This window comes from the organism of the source record quoted next, unplaced genomic scaffold, assembly GCF_019419815.1.
Source record: "Pyrus x bretschneideri cultivar Hongxiangsu unplaced genomic scaffold, Pyrus_bretschneideri_v1 Contig11, whole genome shotgun sequence".
NCBI classification, from domain to species: Eukaryota; Viridiplantae; Streptophyta; class Magnoliopsida; order Rosales; family Rosaceae; genus Pyrus; species Pyrus x bretschneideri.
Genome location: NW_025999402.1, coordinates 3,042,245 through 3,067,263, shown reverse-complemented (window position 1 = coordinate 3,067,263; position 25,019 = coordinate 3,042,245). Strand labels below are relative to the sequence as shown.

The 25,019-nt window shown below is 35.6% G+C and overlaps 1 protein-coding gene across 1 annotated transcript; it reads left to right on the top strand.

The window, feature by feature from the left end:
* Positions 1 to 23,461: 23,461 nt before the first annotated feature.
* Positions 23,462 to 24,754, top strand: LOC103959572. Its single transcript, XM_009371922.3, has 2 exons — positions 23,462 to 23,706; positions 24,212 to 24,754. Exons 1-2 carry the CDS (start codon positions 23,517 to 23,519, stop codon positions 24,574 to 24,576), a joined length of 555 nt encoding a protein of 184 aa, XP_009370197.1. The 5' UTR covers positions 23,462 to 23,516; the 3' UTR covers positions 24,577 to 24,754.
* Positions 24,755 to 25,019: the final 265 nt, after the last annotated feature.

The window sequence follows — 25,019 nt, the reverse complement described above, 5'->3', positions numbered from 1 at the left end:
AATATTATATTATTTAATCTACATTTATTAATAGTTTATTATTAATTTATCATTTTTTTTGGTTTCTAGAATTATCTCTCTGTCTAATAGCCAATATCTTTTTTCTTTTTTTTTTTCTTTTTTTCTAAAATCATCTTAACCCATTCCTCTTTTCCTCCGCCACTCTCTCCCTTTCCTCTTCCTCTTTTTATCCTGTTTCACCATTTTCTAGAATTCTGTTCCTCTCCGTATACCTTTCCTTATTTTCCTTTGCCCACTCTCCCTCCCCTCTCCTACTTTTCCTCATCCATTTTCCCCCTCTTTTCCTTATGCAGAGATTCGTGCAGAAGATTTATTGGAGCTCTCCACCCAGTACATTCACTGATTTTCAAGGAAAATCTCAAAATTTTCTGGTGATTTTGCCTTTTATTTTGAATTTGCGTGGGGGATCAGTCTGCAGGTGCTTAATTTTGGGGGGTTTTGCATTTTTTTTGTTTTGAATTTTAGGTGTTAATTTTGAGATTTAGGCAGTAGGTTTGAGATCTGGGCATGGGTAAGAGAGCGGAGTTGCAGACGACAAGGGCTTGCAAACGACGTTAGAGACAGCATTAGGAATCCCATACTTTATGGACGGGTCTCACTAGGACGACCTAGCAAAGCACTTAGTCGAAACGAGTCCAACTTAGTCTCATTTAAGTTTAGTCCAGCTCGCATCAAACACGGGATTAGTAGTCTTAGCAAAGCAATCTAGTCCAATGAACTTTAACGAGGGCAAACAAACATGCCCTAAAGGTATTAAGGATCTGGGCTTATTCTATCTTATAGATCCTTAAGTGATGTCGCACCCCCTCGATTCTCGCCTTGTTGGTTATGCCGACACAGGATACTTATCTGATCCGTACAAGGTGCGTTCTTAAATGGGTTATGTCTTTACATCGTTGGAGGCACCGCAATCTCTTGGAGGTCAACTAAACAAACCTTAGTTGCCACTTCGTTTAACCATGCTGAAATTCTCACCCTACACGAAGTAACTAGGGAATGTTTTGGCTAAAAACAGTTGTGGGCCATATTCAAAGCTCTTGCAATCTTTACCCCGTCCTTGACATCCCAACCACGATCTATGAAGACAATGCAACATGCATCAAACAACTCAAGAATGGTTACATCAAAGGACACGACAACAAACACACTTCACCAGAGTTCTTTATCTCACATCAACAACAAGAGCATCAGAAGATTGAGGTCACGTAAATCCGTTCACAAGACAATTTGACCGACCTTTTCACCAAATCACTATAGAAGGCAACGTTTCAAAAACTTGGTTAATGAATTTGTATGCATAAACTTTCTAAGTTGTAACACTGCTAGTTCTCTTTGGAATTATGTCAAACTTAGGGAAAATATCTCAAATATACTTGTTTGATCTTGATGTACTCTTTTTCCCTATGGTTATGAGCATTTTTCTCATTGGGTTTTTGCTACCTAACGAGGTTTTGACGAGGCATCCACCTTAGGTTGATCATATCCTTGATGACATCTCATATACGTGTTATTTGACTTTGCATTTCTCATGCATTTTTCCTTAGACTATGGATTTTGTCCCTACTTGGGTTTTTACCAGAGCCTTAGGGTTTTTTGTGAGACTTACTTCCTTATGCAAGTTCCTACCTTAGTTGAATAACGTGTTCCCGTAATCAGTGCCGACAAAGTCAGCTTCCTCAGCTCTACATGATGCCGAATCTACTTGAGTATTTACACACTCAAAGAAGGAGTGTTATAAACTTCTTATTTAAGTGTGATTGTGTAAATCCTAGATTAGATTTGATTCTAGTTATTCTTCCCTATTAAGACTTGTATTCCTTAGGGAAGAATGATTTCTTCTCTCTATTATTACTCTAAATAAAGGCACTACGTAGGGGGAATAACACACATTCCTCTCCACAACCCTATAAACACATCTCTCTATATTTCCTCTCCTTGCCACCAACCCCTTCTCCCTGTCAGTTAAGTATAGGCCATAACAAGAATTTGTTATTATTCTTTTTTTTAGTCCGACACTACACCAAACGCTTCACTAAATCAATCCAGTTTAGTTTAATCTAAGTCAGTCCAACTTAGTCCCCGAAACTAGTCCAATCTGAAATAGTCCAGTGCAACAAACGCATCCTAATTATACAACACCAAGATGCTCATCACTTGCAGCCTAGATTTTTATACAAACACTTTGTGGAGGCCCTACTAATATATAACACCTAGCTTGACTAGAGAACTTGGAATACTATTTTGTAATGTATTAGTATTAGTTTATGGATATTTAATCGGCTTAATATTCTTTCTTTACGCAGTTTTTGTATGTCAATGTGTGAAAAAAAAATATGCAATTTGAAAGAAATCAAACAATCTTTGTAATAAAAGCGAGTGACATAAGCTAGAGGAAAGGAGGGAAATACTTCCAACTTCCGATAAATTAAGGGTAATACTAGGGAGACTAAATTTGAAGACAAAGTTTATAATCTAAATGATATGTCGTCAATAGGAATGAGCACGTTTATCAACCAGTGATGTTTAAGGGTAATGCTTGTCAACCATTGATGTTTAGCAAAATTGAATATGTGCTAAAGAAAGTGTTAGTGAAGTAGTTAGTATTTTTCTCAGGGATGTGATAGGGTTTTGCATAGAGCGTTTGTTTATATGTTGAGCAAAGGTCACTTCTACGTTGCAAAACCATTTCTGTTTATGCTTAATTTTAGCTACACCTACTGGAACTCCATTTTGATCTCACTTTGTCCATGTAACTCAAAAATCACCTGTTTACTCCTTGAAACTCAAAATTCTTTCCACTTTGACTTGTGGAATCTCTATTCTCCCTGAAACTTATGAGTTGCCTCTTGAAACATATGTGGAACAAACACCCCAATAAGAATATGCCACATATGCACTAAATTTGAATATAAATATTTAATATGTGTCAACATTCAACAATCAGAAAATATTAAGTTTAAAAGAAATTGAAGAGATGAAAACAATTAAAAAGAAATTGATTAGTCAGACGCATCCAAATCAAACTCATTTAAGACATTAACAGATTTATAAAGATGACTTTCAAAGTTTAGGGGAAAAAATGGGATCCAAATAGAGTTCTAAGGGGCAAATGAAGTAAACTTTGAGTTTCAGATAATAAAATGGTAACTTTTGAGTTACAGGTATCAAATTGAGATAAAAATTGAGTTTTAGGGAGCCTAACTAAAACTAAGACTTTAATCTACAGGAGTGAATATGCCTTGGCAGATAAGTTGTAGTGAAAAATAATAATAATAAAGGAATATGATTTTGCTAAAATATATTGAAATAACTATAATTTAATCCAATAGTCAAATGAGCTTCCTTGTAGTCAATGGATAATATTATTGCCTTTAATAGTTAAGTACAAAAACTGTCTGCTTCCCATGCCTTTAATAGTTAAGTGAAACAACTGTCTGCTCCCAAACTAATTGTTACATGCAGTCCAATTTTTTTATAATAAAATTAATAATGATAATGATAATAATAATCTTTAAGGACGAAAATTCTGCCGCACTCTGCGCTCTGGTATCAAATTATATTATCGTCGTATTGTTCAACAAAACCTTAATTATATAGCACCAAGATGCTCATCACCTGCAACCCAGATTTTTATACGAAAACTTTGTGGAGGCCCTGCTAATATATAACCCCTAGCTTGACTAGAGAACTTGGAATACTGTTTTGTAATGTATTAGTCTTAGTTTATGGATATTTAATCGGCTTACTATTCTTTCTTTATGCAGTTTTTGCACGTTAGTGTGTGAAAAAAATATGCAAAGAAATTAAATAATCTTTGTGATGAATGCGAGTGACATAAGCTAGAGGAAAATAGGGAAATACTTCCAACTTCTAATTAATTAAGAGAAATGCTAGGAAAATTAAATTTAAATACAAAATTTGTAAACTAAATAATGTGTTATCAATAGGATGAACACATTCACTAACGTTTAAGCAATAAACCAATTACAACTTTCATGTCATTTAGTTTTCAAAATTTGTCTACAAATTTAGTCTCTCTAGCATTACCTATAAATTAATCCTTTCATATTTTATGCAAATCCGTAGAGTAGTGTCTTTATTTATTTAATATTTTACTTTTGTTTCTTTTATAATAATTTGAAAAACTATGTATGAGCTTATTGGGTTTCCTACCCTTTCTAAAAGTTTTTTAAATGTGTTTTCGGTACAAAAATGCTACTTTTATCGCATAGTTGTACTATTATTTGTATCATCTCTTTAATAAAGATGAGACTCATAAGCATTGGCGAACTCTACCTCTATTAGAAGAATGATACAAATGATGGTACAAATATGTGGTAAATATAGCATTACTCTTTTAAGTATAGATCTTAGTGCATGTTAGAATGATTGACTAACATGAATCACAAGTAATAAAGTAGATAGATGTCTGGGAAAAATTATGAATATGAGATGATTAGAGGAATGGTTTTTAAATTTTAGCTCAAGTGGAGTTTTGATTCATAAATCCCTCTGAATTTGTCACAATATTGAGCAATGGTCTTTCATGTCAAATTCTATGGTTAAGGCTTCAACAAAACTTTTGATATGAATAGAAGGACGACCAAGAATAATATTCGGCACGTGATTCATTTTTTATTTGACTCATAGGTATGTTTATATGATCAGTTATAACTCAAATGGCATGCGATTAAATGGTAAAATGGTATGTTGTAAGAATAATATTTTGTAGATTTGAATAGGAAACTGTTTGCATTTTGTTGTAAGTATGAATCTCACATCACAAAAATGAGAGATTTTATATGTTCTTACAAGTAATTGGGTTACTTCCTATATTGTCAATTGGTTTTGTGGTGGAACCTCAATTTCCTTAATTATAGTATCAAAGCATGTTGTCCCATGTGTGAAGTCCAATAGTCAAACGTGTTCCACGTCATATGATTTGTGTTGCCAATCGTTAGGCTTAAAAATTCGTCACATATGAAGGTAAACGTGTCGAGAGTATGAATCTCACATCAGGCAAATAATAAACCTTGCATTTATAAGTGACTTAACTACTTTCTATATTGTCGATTGATTTTATAGTGGAACATCAATCTTCAATAAAATTAGAGAATTGTTATTAGCACTTCAAAAATCTCATTCTACACTCCAAATTTTCTATATTAGCGAAGAAAAATACACTTGTGAGAAGTGTAGAATGAGATTTTTGAAGTGCCAATAACACTTCCCTAAAATTATTATCATACCTAATGTAGGTATAAGTGATTTGACTATTTTCTATATTGTCGATTGATTTTAAGGTGTTATCTTAATCTTCAATAAAATTATTATCATACTTAAATTGATCGTTGCATCCATATTAGTATATACACAGGCATCGAAAGAATGAATAACAAATCACTCTATCTTCACGAACAGGTGAAAGTAAGGTCCTAGGTACAGGTTGTTAATTATTAGCCATGCTAAAGGAATATAGTTCGAACCTATGACAAAATGTTGTGACGTATGTCCCTTACCTAAGCAAGAACTTCAAAAGAATCATAATATTGCAACTTGAAAGCTGCTAAATAATTAGAGCTTTGACTTATATATCTCTTCTAGAAATTAGAATAAACTATAATTACTCTTAGTTGGTCGCATATGAATAAACTAGAAGGTAATATAGAATATTGTGTTATAAAATAAAAAAAATGAACATAAAGACAGATGATTAAAATTTGACTTAATTTTAAAGATTAATTCCATACAACAGATTAAAAACAAAATAAAATGAATTCTTACATGCACAGTCCCATTTATAATCATCATCATCATCATCATCATCTTCTAGAATGACGAAAACTGTGCCACACTCTGCGCTCTAGTAATATAATTATAATTTGAATAATCATCACCATATGGTTCAACAGAAACACTAAATTATATAGCACCAAAATGCTCATCACCGGCAGCCTGCAGTTGTAGTTTTTAATACCAAAACTTTGTGGAGGCCCTACTAATATATACATAGCACCTACCTTAACTAGAGAACTTGGAATACGTTTTGTAATGTATTGGTCTTAGTTTATGAATATTGAACGACTTAGTATGCTTTTTTTTCGCAGTTTGTGTACATCGGTGCGTTAAAAATGATACAATTTAAAAAATAAAAAACTCGAGACGAATTGCACTACACTTAACAAAAAAAAGAGCATGTTTTGGAACCCATGACGAAATGATGTGACATGTGTCCCTTATGTTAGATCCCATATTGTTCAAGGTAAAGAATCATGTAAGCCTTATATGTATATTCTCATCTCTACCTAGCACGAGACATTTTGGGGACTCCACAGTTAAGTGAGTTCGCGCGAGAGCAATTCCATGATGGGTGATCCACTGGGAAGTTCTCGTGTGAGTTCTCAGAAACAAAACCGTGAGAGCGTGGTCGGGGCCTAAAACGGATAATTAATATCGTGCTATAGTGAAGTCGAGCTCAGAATATGATGAGGGTCCGGACCAGAATGTGATACCTTACCCAAGCAGGAACTTCAAAATTCAAAAGAATCAAAATATTGCAACTTGAAAGCTGCTAAATAATTAGAAGCATTGACTAATATATTTCTTCTAGAAATTAGAATAAATTATAATTATTATCTTAATTGGCTGCACATGAATAAACTGGAAGGTAGTTTAGAATATTATCTTGTGAAAGTATTAAAAACGAACATAAACATAAAAATGAAAAACGACTTAATTGCAAGAACTTCCAAATTCAAAAGAACCAAAATATTGCAACTTGAAGGCTGCTAAATAATTAGAAGCATTGACTTATATATCTCTTCTAGAAATTAGAATACATTATAATTATTATCTTAATTGGCTGCACATGAATAAACTGAAAGGTAGTTTAGAATATTATCTTGTGGAAGTATTAAAAACGAACATAAACATAAATGATGAAAAATGACTTAATTGCAAGTGCTTTTTTTACCAGTGATTGGAATGTGCTGAGCTCTTGCATGACGGCATGAGTTTAAATCCCGTTGGTGGCTAATTTAATATTCAATTTAACAAAATCTATCGTTTGACATAAAAAATTAAAAAAAAAACAATTTAATTTGGAAAATTAATTCTATACAATTATAAGATAATGCTAGGTAGACTAAATTTATAGACTAAACTTTGTAAACTAAATGACAGAAAGTTGATGATTGAATTTATGAACCTCATAATGAAAGTTGCGAAGGACTCTCGGCCAAGATAACCCACCCTACCCCAAAATAAAAAAATAAAATAAAATAAATCCTCGAACAACAACACACCACTTGTAAAGTCAGTATGAAATTGATTGTTACAATTTACATTTGACTATAAGATTGAAATTGGACAATGATTTTTTGTTAGTATTTCACATAGATTCTAGTAGAGAGGAGAAGATTGCAACGAAGCTGACTTTGTATGCATCTTTTTCACTTTCCACCGTTAGCTTATTCTTTCACTTTATCCATCTCGTAATATAATGGTAAAAATAAATTGTAGCAATGATCCCTTAACTAAAATTCCATTATTATTTGTCTCACAACTCATCAAAATGTGTAGCTATGGTCATTTTCGTCAATTTCGTCATAATTTTGTCAAAACATGTAGCTATGTTAGAAAGATCATTACTACAATTGGGGTCTCTCAACTTATCAAAACATGTAGCTAGGGCCATTTTTGTCAACTTCGTCAGAATTTTGTCAAAATAAGTTATGTTGGAAGGACCATTGCTACAATTAGGTTAAAGTTGAGGGGCTATTGCTCCAATTAGATTAAATTGAGAGACCATTTCTCCAGTTCGATTAAAGTTGAGGGACCAATGATAATAGATTTTAATTAGCAACCATAGCTAGACGTTTTGATGAGTTGAGGGACCAATGGTAATGAAATTTTAGTTGAGGAATCATTACTCTAATTGAGTTAAAGTTAAGAGATTATTACTACAATTTACTCTAATAGTAATGGTATACTATGTCTCATGAAGTTTGTTGAGCTCATGTCCATCAGTCCGGATCTGCTACCAGCCTATCCCACTTGTATCCTACTTAATATTTGATTCCACTTGCTACCGTTCCGCAACTGTTACGATCTAGTCGAACTGAATGGTGTATTATTTAACTTACTATTTTTTTTTAATCCTTAGACGAAAAGGACATATGTACATATATATATGTGTGTGTGTGTGCGCGCACGCACGCGCGCATGTGTGAAATGTCAATTTAGTCTCTGAATTATCATCTAAGTGAAAATTAGATCTCTAAACTATTTTTTTTCAGAAAAATGAGTCCTTCAATTATAAAATCTCTCAATTACATCCCTAATATTATATTTGAAGCTACTATATTCAATTTTCTATCAATTTAAGTCACGTTACTTGCATGTAAACACATTAAGGGTAGATTGGTAATTTTCCATTAATAATTAGTGCATGAAGTTAACTTTGGAAGGTAAATTAGACGTTATATTCGCAACATATATGAAATGTTATGGGCTTTAGGTGAGAAAATGACGGTATTACACTCTAAATGTCAAGTGACTTCAGTTGACGAAAAATTAGATAAAATAGCTTTGAATAATAGTATGTAAGGATGGTAATTCTAACTGTTAAACCCAATAACCGTGGATAACAACCCAAATGGATTGGATTTAGATATAAAAATTCTGGTATATTTTGTGTATGGGGAAAAACCGTGAATATTATTCGGTTATGGTTTTGGATATGGTTATCGGGTCCTCAATCCATATATGTACCCAAATCCGAACCGAATAATATATAATATTAAAGTATTATATAATATATGTGTGTGTGTGTGTGTGTGTGTGTGTGTGTGTGTGTGTGTGTGTGTGTGTGTGTGTATGTGTGCGTGTGTGTGTGTATTCATTATTCATCGAATCCATTACCTTGAGAATATAAAAATTGCATTGTGTGAATTGCATTTTGTGGCAAAATTCAAAAGTTTTGATATGAATCAAAATCTATGAGAACTTAATGGTATTTATGGGAGATATCAAAGATCAACCAAAATTATAAATGTTTAGCTTTAATTTTTATGTTCCACAAGATCCATAAATTAAATCATTTTATACATCAAATATTTGATGACGAAATTAATATTTACTAAATTATCATGCGTCAATTGGGCGAATATATTTTTTGTATTAACGAAGATGGATATAACCGTTAAGTGATGAGAAATCCGTTATCCGGTAGATATGGTTATGAATAATACCTGATGGTTAATTTTCGTGATTATGGGGATGGATATAGCATTTCCATCCCCAAACCGATCTGTTGCCATCCCTAATAGTATGGATGAAACAAGTAATTTTTAAAGAATTTAGGGACTTATTTTACCCAAAAAATAATTCAGAAATTTAATTTTCACGTACTGAGGTGATAGTTCAGAGACCAAATAGGCACTTCACCTATATATATATATATATATATAGATATATATATATTGTAGAAAACTTCATTTTAATCCTTGGCAAAGATGACTTTTAGACTAAAACCATGAGTAAGATCAAAATCTAATTTTAGTCCCTTATACATTAATCACCTCATTTATTATATTTTGATGTTTTAATTATTTCTCTTTTTCTTCCGAATTTTAATGTTCTAATTTTGTCACATCCCCGCCCGGGGCGGATCACTTCCCGGGCCCGCTCCACCACTGTAGCACGATATTGTCCGCTTTGGGCTCCGACCACGCCTTCAAGGTTTTGTTTTTGGGAACTCACGAGCAACTTCCCAGTGGGTCACCCATCATGGGATTGCTCAAGCCCCCTTCTCGCTTAACTTCGGAGTTTCTACGGAACCCGAAGCCAGTGAGCTTCCAAAAGGCCTTGTGCTAGGTAGAGATGGGAATATACATTTAAGGATCACTCCCCTGGGCGATGTGGGATGTTACAATCCACCCCCCTTAGGGGCCTGACGTCCTCGTTGGCACACCACGACCAGGGTAAGGCTCTGATACCATAATTGTCACATCCCGGCCCGGGGCGGATCACTTCCCGGGTCCGCTCCACCACCTTAGCACGATATTGTCCGCTTTGGGCTCCGACCACCCCCTCACGGTTTTGTTTTTGGGAACTCACGAGCAACTTCCCAGTGGGTCACCCATCATGAGATAGCTCAAGCCCCCTTCTCGCTTAACTTCGGAGTTCCTATGGAACCCGAAGCCAGTGAGCTCCCAAAAGGCCTCGTACTAGGCAGAGATGAGAATATACATTTAAGGATCACTCCCCCGGGCGATGTGGGATGTTACAAATTTTATTTCATTACAATTATAATTTTCAATTCATTCATCGTAAGATATTTCGTTGTAAACATTTAGATAAACATACTTTTGTTTTACAATATATTTCGATATACTTTGTATTCTTCATTTAGGTACATTAGATTCATTATAATACATTTCGGTGCATACATTTAGGTACACACGTTTCAATGCATACATTTAGGTACACACATTTCAGTACATACATTTTGATACAAAGATTTAGGTACATTAATTCAATATAATACATTTTGGAGAAAATAATCCTTGCCGGATCCTTTTCCTAGGGATCGTAGGGATCTTGCTATCATGACCGTTCATCGTATATCATGTGGTCAGTTTTTGTTAGGTACTATTTATATTTAATTTTAAATTTTGAAATTATTTCTAACCGCACGATGTACGATGAACGGTCACGATCGTGGGATCCCTAGGATCCCCAAAAGATCCGCCGATGATCATTTTCCACATTTCGGTACACACTTTTATATTCATTAATTTAATATTATAAATTTTGGTGCATACATTTGGATACATACATTTTTGTACACACATATAGGTACATTAGTTTAATATAATACATTTCAGTGCATACATTTGGTTATATACATTTGGGTATATATATTTCGGTATTAACATTTAAGTACATTAATTGAGTTTTTCAAATTTGAAGAATGATAAATAAAATTAATAAATTAAAAAAAACTTTTGTTTGGTAAAAATATAAATTAAAATGTGTATATTTATAAATTTAAATATTTAATGAGAGACATTGAATGAAATACACCTTAATTATTTTGAATTAAGGACACATCAAGGGACTATAATCAATATGTAATATAACATCAGGTTTATTTTAAATTTCAATCTTCATCAAGAATTAAAGTTAGAAAACCCCATACACATGTATATATCATGATGTACGTATATATTAATTGATCTACTTGAAATTATATATATATATATATATATATGGGATAGGATCAAGGGACAAATATTTTTACAAATACTTTTACACTCTTTTTAAGCCTTTTGATTACATGACTTCCAATGGTTCTTATTTATTCATTAAATGACATAGATGCTTATATAGATTTTAACTAATATATTTTTGTGTAAAAAAACAGCCCCCCTTATTATTATTAATTAAATGGCCAAATCAAGGAAACCCTAAACAATGTCGTCGAGCAGCAACAACAATACACCCAAGCTAATATCAACCAAGCCAATCTTGATATTAATCATATAAAAATTAATAATTAAATCAAATCATTTAGGTGCAAATAAATCTAGTTCTACAAATTTGACTATGTAGAATTCAAAAGTGAAAATAAGAACCTGCAAAATGGGATTATCGCATTTTCAATTTCCTGAGTCCAGAGAGAATACTCCATTTGCACAGAAAGCGATGTGATGAACGACATGAACCCTACTACTTCGTTCCAATGTACCATCTTTTAAAGCTAGTGCGCAATGTATCTTATTTTATGTAACAAGGATTGCGTACAACTAGGGTTTCTTCCTTTCTTTAATTTTAGTTTTAATTTTTCAGATTTTATTTTTTTTCAGTTTTATTTTATCTTTAATATTAGTTAAAATTCACATAAACATTCATGTCATTTAATGAATAAATAAGAACCATTGGATTTCATGTAATCAAAAAGCTCAAAAAGAGTATAAAATTATTTGTAAAAATATTTATCCCTTAAATCCTATTACCCCCCCCAACACACACACACACACACACACATATATATATATATATATAATATATTACACACACACACACATATACACACACACACACACACACACACACATAATATATATATATATATATATATATTACACACACACACACACACATATATATATAATATATATATATATATAGATACACACACACACACACACACACACATATATATATATATATTACACACACACACACACACACACACACACATATATATATATATATATATTACACACACACACACACACACATATATATATATAATACACACACACACACACACACACACACACACCACCACATAATATATATATATATATATATATATATTACACACACACACACACATATATATATATATATATATATTACACACACACACACACACACACACACACACACATATATATATATATATATTACACACACACACACACACACATATATATATATATTATATATAGATTACACACACACCACACACACACACACACACACACACACACATATATATATATATATATATATTACACACACACACACACACACACACCCCTCAGAGTCTCCAAGTAGTTGTTCAAAAATAAAAATGTCTTAAGAGTTGTTAATTATCCATGTTACATGTCTGTTAACCTATGATAAAATACTAATTATTTATTGATCTCTCCCGATGATCAATCAAGTTGCATGTATGTTAAACCATTTAGACCAAGCGTTGTTTTTTTTTTTTTTCTTTTTTGATATGAGCGGACTAGGCAATCATTTGTTTGTATGTAACATTACTACAAAATCATTTATTAGCGTCGCTATAAAAACCGACAAGAAACGTATGTTACTATCGGATATTTAGCAAAATCCGACAAAAAATGGATGCAACAACGGATATAATAAGCGACAGAATTGCCAGCGTCAAGAAATGAATTTTCTATCGATTAAGGCTTTATAACTGACAGAACTTGTGTCGGATATATGTGATAATAAATACTAAACTACTGTCGGATGTTATCAATTAATGTCATTCATGACCGTCAGGAAATTAAAATTACCGTCGGATTCACATCATGTTCTTGTCGGTTCTAATCGACAGAAACATTTAAAAATAAAAATAAAAATAAAATCTATTTATTTTTCGTCGGTCACAACCGACAGAACAATATTAATAATTTAAAAAAATACGAAACTTTCTGTTTGTTTTTTTAATTTTACCGAATGAAATAAAAAAAATTAATGAGTGAATAAAATAAACAAAGCTCGTAACAAGCATAATATGCATTCAAATATAAATTAACCTACAATACTGTCATCTGAATCCGCCATAATATATAACTATACAAAAAACATTTGTCCAAAGTAAGTAAAGTGTTAGACTAGGGGCCGAGTGTTGTGATGCCTGAGGGTTGAGTGGTGGCCGCTGCATTTGTGGAATAAGCAACATCAATATTTGTTGTTGCTACATCATGATATGCTGGTTCATCGCCTTCTGTTGCTACATCATGATCTACTGGTTCATCGTTGTCTTTGACTGCTCAAGCTGAACCGTTACCGCCACCAACTGTCTGGAGGCTTCTTCCTCCCTCCTCCTAAATTCGTTGTTCACAGCTAGCACCTTGGCCAATGCACCCCTGGATGATTTCCTGGAAGAACTAGCACCTGAAGATCTTGCATAGATGTCTTGCAATATAATCTTTAAATAAAATAATAAAAGATTATTAAGAGTTGAAATATAGAAAGATAAATAAGGTTCATAAAAACATAGATTCATCAATCCAAATAGAAAGATAGACAAGGTTCATAAAAACACAGATTCTGTGTTTAAATAATATATGTTCTAAAAAAATACAATATTATTGTTTAAATAATGTGTTAGAACACAGATTCATCAATCCAAATAGAAAGATAAATAAGAATGAAATACAAATAATCATAATCTGAATAGAGTTATAAAACATTTACCCCTCTCTATTTTGACGATTCATCAATGCAAGAGTCATCTTTTCGAGTATAGGTAGCTTGAAAAAAAGAGATGGGATCCGACTCCTTCCCATGCTTGTTCTTCTTTAAATATGTTAAAAGAGAACAACAAATACATATTAACTACCTATATTACAAATTAGCAACACATACATATTCCTCGCGCACCCGAGCAAAAGTTTTTGAACCAGTTGTATGGTTCATAGTTTTTAACTCTCGATTATATTTGTTTTTCTCCGCCACCTCCTGAAAAGTAAAATAAAAAAAAAACATTATAAGACAAACATCTTTCAATACCAAATATCAAATCATTAATTTTTTTGGCATAATACTTCGCTTTTAAACCATTCCGGTATTCCTGGAATTCATGAAAAACAAACATTTGTCATGTATTTCAAAAACAACAAAGACAAAACTCACAATATAATTACTTTAAAACGCACCGTTTTCAGTTTGTTCCTGGAATTCATGGCCTTTATTTTGTTCCTCCATAGAAATGGCTGGTAGTGAAAATGGGAAGGAGTAAAAACGGGAAGGAGAAGAATGGCTGGAAGTGAAAATGGGAAGGAAAAGAGGAACAGTTGAAGTAAAAATGGGAAGTTGAATTATTTTAGCTTAGGGTAATAAATGTTGTCGGTTATAACCGACAGGACTTCAATTAAAACCACCAAGAAATTAAAATCCGACAGAGCTTTTATGATTCTTTCAGTTTCGTGTCGGTTATATCCCGCAGGAAGTCAACTAAAACCGCCGGTGTGGATGCAAATTTATTCCTTCTTGATCTTAGACAAAGTTGCAACTATAAAACAATTAACACCTTTGGTCAAGGCCAAGAGCCTCACATGCCCACGATGAATTGAGAAGGGGGGCTTTGGCCGAAGAACCTCCGATGCCAAAGTTAGAATTTAGAGAGAAAGTGTTTGAGAATTTTAGAGAATTTTAGCAAGAGAATTGAAGGTAGTTTTTGGAGAGAATAGAGAGCTATTTATAGGGATATGGCCGGCCCTATTAGGAGCATAAGGACCGACCATTTGGTGTATTTTTTGGGTGTAATTTGTAGTTAATTAGCCATTAATAAATTAATTAGGTAATAGATCAATTAATTGATTAATTACCATAATTTGAAAGAAATAATTTGGGAGTTACCTTGTGGGGAAGATTTGATGAGGATGGATGAAATAGATTTTGAATTGTTATCTATTTTGGGCATTTTTGACTTGCCTAAGGGATGATTGTCCGCTGCTCGCGGGTAGGAATCCCGATGTGCCTCAAGGGTATTTTTGTCCTCTTTTATCCAAAAAACCCATGTGTCGCCTTGTGATTATTTTTGGCTCCACAAATTCCCCCATACATGCTAGGTTACTCGCAGGAAAGGGCAGCAGGTGTAGAGATCTCCAACTTTGATGCAGATTCTCTTTTGGACTTGGAATTTGATTCTTCTAGGAAAGGGAAATAAATCGTCTCCAAAGCCTATTTAAGTCTACCTTAAGTATGGATTAAATCAACTTCGGAGGGCAATTATTTATCCCTACAAGAAAGAGAGAAAACTAGAGGATATTTATTCCCCCTCCCCTAGCACTCTTCTTTGCTTGCCCGTGTAAAGAACCGTCTTCCGTTGATTTCTTTGTCTTCTTTGCATCGCACCGATGTAAGAAAAACTTAATTCTCCTTGTCTTCTTCTTAGGAAGTGCTGCCACAGGGTAGCTGTCGGGGTGGTGCGACACGTCGACTGGCAGGGGCCAGGAGTCGGCTTGGCATGGGCCAAGGAGGTGGTGTGGCAGGGGCCATTGCTTGTGTTGCTTGGCTTGATTGAAGCCAAGGATTAGCTCGACATGGGTGGAAGAAGTGGTGTGGCATGGCCAATAGTTTGGACTGCCACGTCTGGGCTACTTGCCAAAAATGAGGAAATTGCTTAAGTTTGATTTCTCAGCTATCGTAAATGGAGCAATCAAGGATGGAGCTGCCAAGATAAGAGCTACTGACGATGACATGTCGGATGAGTGAACTGTTAAGTGCAAAAGTGGCTGCTGCCCCCTGACCATTTGATGCCTAGTTGATCTTCAAGCATTCGATCTTTTGAGCTATGTGGCTTTCTTGCACTAGAAAGCTTAGCCAGATGGGTATCAGGAAATTAGTTTACCGTCTCATACTGGAGAGCAATTAGTTTATCCTCTCACACTGAAGAGCAGACCCATATGGGTGTCGGGGAATTGGTTTACCCTCTCGCACTGAAGAGCAATTAGCTTATCATCTCACATTGTAGACGAACCCATATGGGTGTCGGGGAATTGGTTTACCTTCTAGCACTAGAGAGCAAATCCAGAAAGGGTTTTGAGTAGTTATTGTGGACAACAGCTGAGCCAAACTTATGAATAACTTTTTGAATCTTCATTGAGAATAAAGAAATGAATCAAATGTATTGGAAGGTAGAAATTGCATAACAAACTAGATAATTTTTTACTTGCGAAGCCTTTTTCATCGAGCTACTTGAGACTTCGAACTTATTCGGAAAAACCCAAACGAGGTTCAGGGGGTGATGGAGACTTCCCCTACTTGTGTAGGCCGTTTCGTTGACCTGTCAAGATATTTGTCGCCTCTGCCCTCATTTGTCAGCTTTTCAAGGTACTGCTTCCACTTCAGGCAGCCGCTGGTAGTGTGGCCTTGTCCTTGATGGAATGCACAATACTTTGTATGATCCAGCCTGGTAAGATCACCTTTCATGGGTGGTTCCAGTTCGAACCAAGGTTCGTTCTTGAGCTTGCGGAGGATTTGCTATGTCCTCGTTACAGCCAACAATCTTGGCCTTCTCCGCTTTAAACCTCTTGACATAGTCGTAAATTTTCTCCCAATGGTTTTTTAAGATGCTGAATAGATGGTCCGATATCCTTTTGATTGAGCGGTTAGACGAGTACTCCTTAGTGAAAACAAAGGGAAGTTCATTGAAACTCCAGATTGACTGTTGTGGTAGAGTATGAAACCAGTCTTGCGCCTCGCCTTGTGGAGTTGTGGCAAAAATTTTGCACATAAGCGCATCATTGTTTCTATAGAGTATTATGGTACTGCGGTAGTGCTTGAGATGTCGATCCAGATATTCATCTCCCTTGTATGGAGTGAAGTTAGGCATAGTGAACCCGCAAGGTAGATCTATCCACTCGATCTCATTCGTGAATGGTGACATGCTTATGTTGGTCATGTCTCGTCGAAGCACATCATCAGCGGGCTCATTACGTTGGAAATTACACAATCGTTCAGTTAAGAACCTCTCAACTTCCCCTTGAATTTGCCTCTACTGGGGCAGTGGAACTTTCGGCTACCCCTGGTCATGACCTATGGGTTTAGGTCGCTCTTCCCTATCCTTGACTCGTCTATGTCACAGCTACGGTGCATATGGCATGTTCTTGGCAGGCGAACGGGCTGCTCGCAGACTGCCGGTTGAACTTGAGTTGGATTGAGTGACTACTTCTCTTTGTTTACTATGTTGCCTACTCCAATGTGAGGTGGAGAATACTCCTTACGAGCCTAGTTATGAATGAACAGTTTGCTTGGAAGATTGTTCATGTTGATAATCGAAGTGTGACTTCAACAGTGAATGTATGCTAGTCCATGAGCTTGATCAGGAATGCACCCTCCTCCGCGCGCTAAGACGAGAGTATATGTTGTCCCAAAGACCCAGGCAAGAGCGTAAACTACCAGAACGTTTGGATCATAGCTGGTTGATGGGCTGCTTGCCGGGCCGCTGGTGGAAAGGTTCATCTGCCCCTGTCCTACTTCAGAACACCTCGTCCGAGGCACTTTGGATCTCGGTGCATTGCAAGAGTTGATTCACCAAGGTTGTCTGTTGTGCAAGGGCACTCGTCAACTTTCTGACTTGTCGATACAAGTGTTGTTTGCCATTTAGATTAGAATAGCTTGGAAAGAATGTGCCTCCTTGACCAATGGAAGTGTGGTATGCTCCAGGCTCGAGATTTGAATTGAAAAATGTCAAATCCGCGGAGAAACGTGGTGAAAATAACCTCGGTTCAATCGTAGGCCTATAAATTTAAAGCCAGGACGATTAAACTAATCTTGGATCGATTTAGGCTGCTTGGTATGCCACGGGAGCAGGCTGGGCTGCAAAAACAGGCTTGGCCACGAGAGTGGGCTGCTCGACGGGAGCAGGCTAGGCCTCGAGAGTAGGCTGGGCCGCAATCGCAGGTTAAGCCACGAGAGTGGGCTGCTTAACAGGAGTAGGCTGCGGCACGGGAGCAAGCTGGACCACGAGAGTGGGTTGCTTGATGAGTGATTACGTAAGTGCGAGGCTTAGGCTCGGCTTAGCAACAAATTGGAATCGCGTTGGGCTCGAAGTGACATGGCTTGGGTTGTCGCCTTTGCAAGCTTGGATGGCACAGCTTGGGCTATGGTAGTGGTGCCATGAACCTTGCCACGGGTGGTGGCCGTGGTGGCCACCGCGGTGGTTGACATGGTGGAGCCCCGTAGTGGTGGTGCCGCTCCACCTATGATCACATTTAGCCTCGTGGATCACCACAGTCCCATTTCTTGAATATTGGAATTTTCTAAATTTCTAGCCATTATATTTCTCTTTTATGTTTTATCAAAGAATCTTTGCAAATAAAAAATTCTAATAATAAGAACGTACAAGAAATATACAAATAGACAAGAAAAAATAGAGAAAAACCTTTTATGCGAGAGTCTCCTACGAGTGTGTGTACTTCAACTCTCAATGAAAGCACCAATTTGTGGATGCAAATTTCTTCCTCCTTGATTTTGGACAAAATTGCACCTACATAACAATTAACACCTTTGGTCAAGGCCAAGAGCCTCAGGTGCCCACGATGAATATTTTGGGGTGGGGGGAGGGGGGTAGGGGGGTGGGGCGGGAACTCCAATGCCAAAGTTTGAATTTAGAGAGAAAGTGTTTGAGAATTTTAGCAAGAGAATTGGAAGTACTTGTGAACACGAAAAATTCCTGAAAACAAGAAACAAGAATACGTGGCACAAAGTAATATTTTTGTGTTTAATGATTTTGGGGTTACGATCTCTCAAATTTGGTCCTCTGATTCGATCTCCGTAAGATGTAGATTTGTTGATCCAAGGGCCGTCGAGGCTTGATCTTGGATGAATAGTTGTAAGTTTCTTCAAGGGCCTTCGTGGCTTTGATCTTGAAGGTTGATGGAAGTTTCTTCAAGGGCCTTCGGGGCTTGATCTTGAATGTTGATGGATGAGCGGATCTTCAAGGGCTTTTGGGCTTGAGCTTGAAGAACGATTGGTTTTCTTCAAGGGCCGTCGAGGCTTGGTCTTGAATGAACAATTGATTTTCTTCAAGGGCTTTTGGGGCTTGATCTTGAAGAATAGATGTGTGGATTTGTTTGTTGATCCAAGGGGCCGTCGGGGCTTGATCTAAGGATGAACAGTTGATGAATGGATCTTCAAGGGGCGTTGGGCTTGATCTTGAAGAATGGGTGTATGGGTTTGTTGAGGTTGTTGATCCAAAGGGCCATTGGGGCTCGATCTTAGGATGAATAGTTGATGAATGGATCTTCAAGGGGCGTTGGGCTTGATCTTGAAGAATGGGTGTATGGGTTTGTTGAGGTTGTTGATCCAAAGGGTCGTTGGGGCTTGATCTTAGGATGAACAGTTGTAAGTTTCTTCAAGGGCTTTCGTGGCTTTGATCTTGAAGGTTGATGGAAGTTTCTTCAAGGGCCTTCAGGGCTTGATCTTGAAGGTTGATGGATGAGCGGATCTTCAAGGGCTTTTGGGCTTAATCTTGAAGAACAATTGGATGTGTGGATTTGTTGAGGTTGTTGATCCAAAGGGTCGTTGGGGCTTGATCTTAGGATGAACGGATGATGAATGATGAACACTTTCTTCAAGGGCCGTCGGGGCTTGATCTTGAGTTGGTGGGAGTTCTTCAAGGGCCGTTGGGGCTTGATCTTGAAGGAGGATTTGACGAAGAACGAAGAGTGCTTTCTTGATCCTTCGGGATTTTCTTGAGAGCTTTAGAACTTTAAGGCTTCAAGGTTTTGGTGTGTGTGTTTGTTGAGGTTGTTGATCAAAAGGGCCGTTGGGGCTTGATCTTAGGATGAACGGATGATGAATGATGAACACTTTCTTCAAGGGCCGTCGGGGCTTGATCTTGAGTTGGTGGGAGTTCTTCAAGGGCCGTTGGGGCTTGATCTTGAAGGAGGATTTGACGAAGAACGAAGAGTGCTTTCTTGATCCTTCGGGATTTTCTTGAGAGCTTTAGAACTTTAAAGCTTCAAGGTTTTGGTGTGTCTTCTTCAAGGGCCGTTGGGGCTTGATCTTGAAGAACGGTTGTGTGGATTTGTTTGTGCTGTTGATTCAAATGGCCGTTGGGGCTTGATCTTAGGATGAACGATGAACACTTTCTTCAAGGGCTGTCGGGGCTTGATCTTGAGTTGGTGGAAGTTCTTCAAGGGCCGTCGGGGCTTGATCTTGAAGGAGGATTTGACGAAGAATGAAGAGTGCTTTCTCCATTCTTCGGGATTCTTGGGAATTTGGGGGTTGGATGCTTGAGAGCTTTAGAGTTTCAAAGCTTCAAGGATTTTGGATGTGTGGGGAGTATTCTCTTCCATTTTGGGAGTAGAGAAATGTATTTGTGAATTGGTTTCTGGTATGTATTGGTGTTTCTTCCTCTTGATGGAGAAGCCTATTTATAGGCTTTGAGAGTGAATCACCACCATTCATTTTTTTGGTGAAGTGAGTGGATGATGTAGGTGAAATGAGTGGAGGTTGTTGGTGAAGTGAGTGGAGGTTGTAGGTGAAGTAAGTGGATGATGTAGGTGAAATGAGTGGAGGTTGTAGGTAAGGTAAATGGATGATGTAGGTGAAATGAGTGGAGGTTGTTGGTGAGGTGAGGGAATGATATAGGTGAAATAAGTGTTGTATTGGTTAACATTTATTTCACTGAAATTTCGATGTCTACAGTACTTTTTGGAGAGAATGGAGAGATATTTATAAGGATATGGCCGGCCCTATTAGGAGAATAGGGACCAGCCATTTGGGGTTTTTTTTTTTTTTTGGGTGTAATTTGTAGTTAATTAGCCATTAATAAATTAATTAGGTAATAATTCCATTAATCGAATAATTAACATGATTTGAAAGAAATAATTTGGGAGTTACCTTGTGGGGAAGATTTGATGAGGATTGATGAAATAGATTTTGAGTATTTTTGACTTGGTTGAGGGATGATTGCCGCAAGTAGGAATCCCGATGTGCCTCAAGGGTATTTTTGTCCACTTTTATCCAAAAAACCCACGTGTCGCCTTGTGATTATTTTTGGCTCCACAGCCAGGAAATTAAAATCCAACAGAGCTTTTATGTTTCTGTCAGTACAATGCATTTATGTATGTTAGTACGGTGCATTTATGGATGTCAAATTAGTGTCGATTATAACAGACAAAAATAACCAAAAACCTCCACAAAATTTTCCTCCGTCAAATTTTTTGCGCCATTAATTTTTTTGAATCAAAGTCGTGGGAAATATCCCGCACAAAAAACTTTACTTATAATACGAAACACAAATTATTATAATTACTAATAAGAATTATCATTATAAATTATAAAATTTTATAAAGATGTTAACAAAAATAATAAAACAAATTAATAAAACAATAAAAGGTTAACAAAAATATAATATTTATCTCAATTTCTTCATAACAATTTAAGTGAATAAAATAAACTAATGGAACACAAATATTCCTAATTTATCTTACTAATTAAATTAAATAAATAAAGATTGAAGATAAAGAAATCTGAAGATTGAAGATGAAGAGCAAGAGGAAGAAATTTGAATGAACAACAAATTGAAACAATTTTGGTGTAAAAATAATAAAATAGTCAATTTCTGTCGGTTATAACCGCCACCATTAACTTCCAAACGGCTAGAATCTGTTAAAAATATTAAAAAAAATTCAAAAATACTGGCGGTTATAATATTTTTATGGTGGTTGCATCCGACACTAAATATCCGCCAAGAATTTATGTCATATATAACCGACAGGACTTCATTGTTATCCAACACTAGCTAAATGATGTGTCGGATATCTTTTATCTGACATAATGGCTTATTAAACCACCAACATCATCTGACACCTAAAGCTAATATTGTAGTAGTGTAATGTTAAATTTACCACATATTTGTACCATTATTTGTATTGTTTTTTTATAAAAATAGAGCCTCAACATATATAAGTCACATATATGATACAAATATGTGATGGGAAGTGTTATTGGCACTTCAAAAATCTCATTCTACACTCCTCACAAATGTATTTTTCTTTCCTAATATAGAAAGTTTGGAGTGTAAAATGAGATTTTTAGAATATTAATAACAATTCCAATATGTGATAGAGTAATATTTTTTACCTGATAGACTTTTGACCCTAATCAAGCAGGAGAAGAAGGGGAGAAAATTCTCCCATGCTGACAGTTGTATTCTTTATAAGCGAGAAGGAGAAATTAACATAAAATGTCGAGTAAAAAATTGTACAGTTTTATTAGCAAAAACTCCATTACCGACTCATTCATCCACATTAGGGTTTTCTACTACAATTCATATAGCTCACTTGGTTTGACTCATGATCCTTCCCGAAGAGGGACGCGTTAATTATGTCATTATTACTTCTCCATCTTTGGATCATCTTGGTGAGAATTTTGGAAATTCGTGAATTATGTCTGTTCATCGTACATCGTGCGATCTGTTTTTTTCATATACTATTTAAATTTAATTTTAAATTAAAAAATTTAAAATCATTTATGATCACACGATGTACAATAAACAAACATGATTTATGAATTTCCAAGATCCTCACAAAAAGAATCCGACAAGGATCCGATTCCTACTTCTCTACATTTATCTAATGAAAGAACTCAACTTCTCGTTTATAAACGTTCTTCATTTAGCAAGAAACTAAAAATTAATAATTAGTGAATATATATATATAGATATTTATATGTATATGTATACATATACATATATGGATTAAGATTGGGGACACTCATTTTTATTCCTAACATTTTTGCAGTGCTAAATATATATACATATAGTCTATATTTTAATTTATTATTTCTAAATCATTCTTACAAAAATTGAGACAAATTAAAAATTATTAAGACATTCATTTTTATGAAGAAAAATGAAAGAATACGAGTTTGCAAATAAACACTAAAGTGACTATCACTTAATCCAACACTCATATATTGTTTCATATTTGAGTGATTTTTTTGTAGACTTGATCTTTGAGTAAAAACTAAAAAAATAGATGGCTGAGATCGAGAAAATACATTACAAAGTGGATCTACAAAATAAGGTCAAATGCAGAGGAAAAAATAAAAAATAAAAAAATGAGTGTCCCCCGACCCGATCCTAACCCTATATATCCGCATCCTCCCAATCTAATTTCTCAGCAAGTGCTTACAATTAGCAGTCTCCGTTTCTGTGGCCGGCCATGGTGGACGAAAGCAATCCCTCCAAGAAACGGAAGTTGGGCTCCGGCGGCCAGACCCGGAACCACTTCGTGAACTATAATCCGGATCCAGATCTCCCTACGACCCAACCGTCGTCCAATTGCAAGAAACTTTGTACTGCTCATTGCACTAGATCATCTCCAACTACTCCTGCCATCCAGGACTACCACAGTGAGTTTTATATGTGTACTCAAACAATATATGCTATCTGTTAAGTCTTTGACTTATACATATGCTTTTCCTTTTATGTTTACCATTTTCAGACAATTAATTATGTGTTAAAGTTTGGTAAATTTGTCGAACTGCCTCGTTAACAATATCCTAAGTATCACTTTCGCCCCTACTGCATCTGAATCATTTTCTCTGCCTGGACTTTCACTTCGTGACTCACAATACTCTAATTTGTGTAACTTTGTTCATTCACTTGTTAACTTTGATTACGGGATCCTCGGTATGTCACCAATATATGATCCTTTTTATTATTTATGTATCATGTCGGAGTCAAAGAACTTGGGTTAATGTGAGACGCAAATTGAAAGTCTACAAGAAAATGATACAGTTGCAAGAGCCAGGGAAATTGATACTTTTCTGATAGTTCAAAGTTAATTTAGACTGGAAATGAAGTACTCATAATCAGGCATGGAGCTGAGGTTTGCTTTTTACTAATTGTTATTAGAGAAAGACGAGGGTTCGAAAGAAGCTGTAGGACCTCGAGGCGTAAAGCGAAAACTAAGCTATGACGATGCAAGTGAAGACCAATTGACAGTAAGCAGTACTGAAACGACTTCTGAAGATACCACACCTGTTGATGAACACTTGAAGCAGCTGTCGGAAATAATAGACACCATTGAAGGTAGTTGCCCCGACTTGATCGGCCCAGTCAGTCTCCTTGATCTCTTTAGTCCTCCTTCAGGTTCTAAATCTAAAGATGGTTGTAAAAAGGCCACTAGAGGAGTTATGCTGTTAAAAGAAGGATTAAGTATACTCACTGAAGCCAAACACCTGTTAACCGTTGTGGATGATTCAGAGGCCGAAAAGTGAATTTCATTGATATCTCGACACTTGATATCATGAGGTGGTATAAAATTTAGTTCCCCTAAATTATTCTTGTTATCATATCAAATAGCAATAAATATTGTAGTTCTACAATATGTATGTTATATGTCAGAATTTTTAAATTAATAAATCAGGTAAACAATCCGTTTATCTTGCTTGCTAATTCATATATAAGCTAGTCTGTTCTAATTTCAATTTGTTTGTTGAGTGAGTATCATATTTGCACAAGTGCATCATTAATTGTAGATATCGCAGGTTAATTACATTGACATCTCTTGAAGTTTATTGCATTTTCACAAAATTCCCTCACGATTGAGATACTACACTTACGGTCAGATCTGTTGTACAACAATAATATCAAATCAATTGGAAACCAACTCAATATAACTGACATGAAATATACTTAATGAAATGCAAGAACAAAATAG

Excerpts from the sequence above, each read along its gene's own strand:
- LOC103959572 (XM_009371922.3), top strand. The coding sequence starts at position 23,517 with ATGGTGGACGAAAGCAATCCCTCCAAGAAACGGAAGTTGGGCTCCGGC. Across the intron at positions 23,707-24,211 it reads TGCCATCCAGGACTACCACA|AGAAAGACGAGGGTTCGAAA; the intron begins GTGAGTTTTATA and ends AATTGTTATTAG.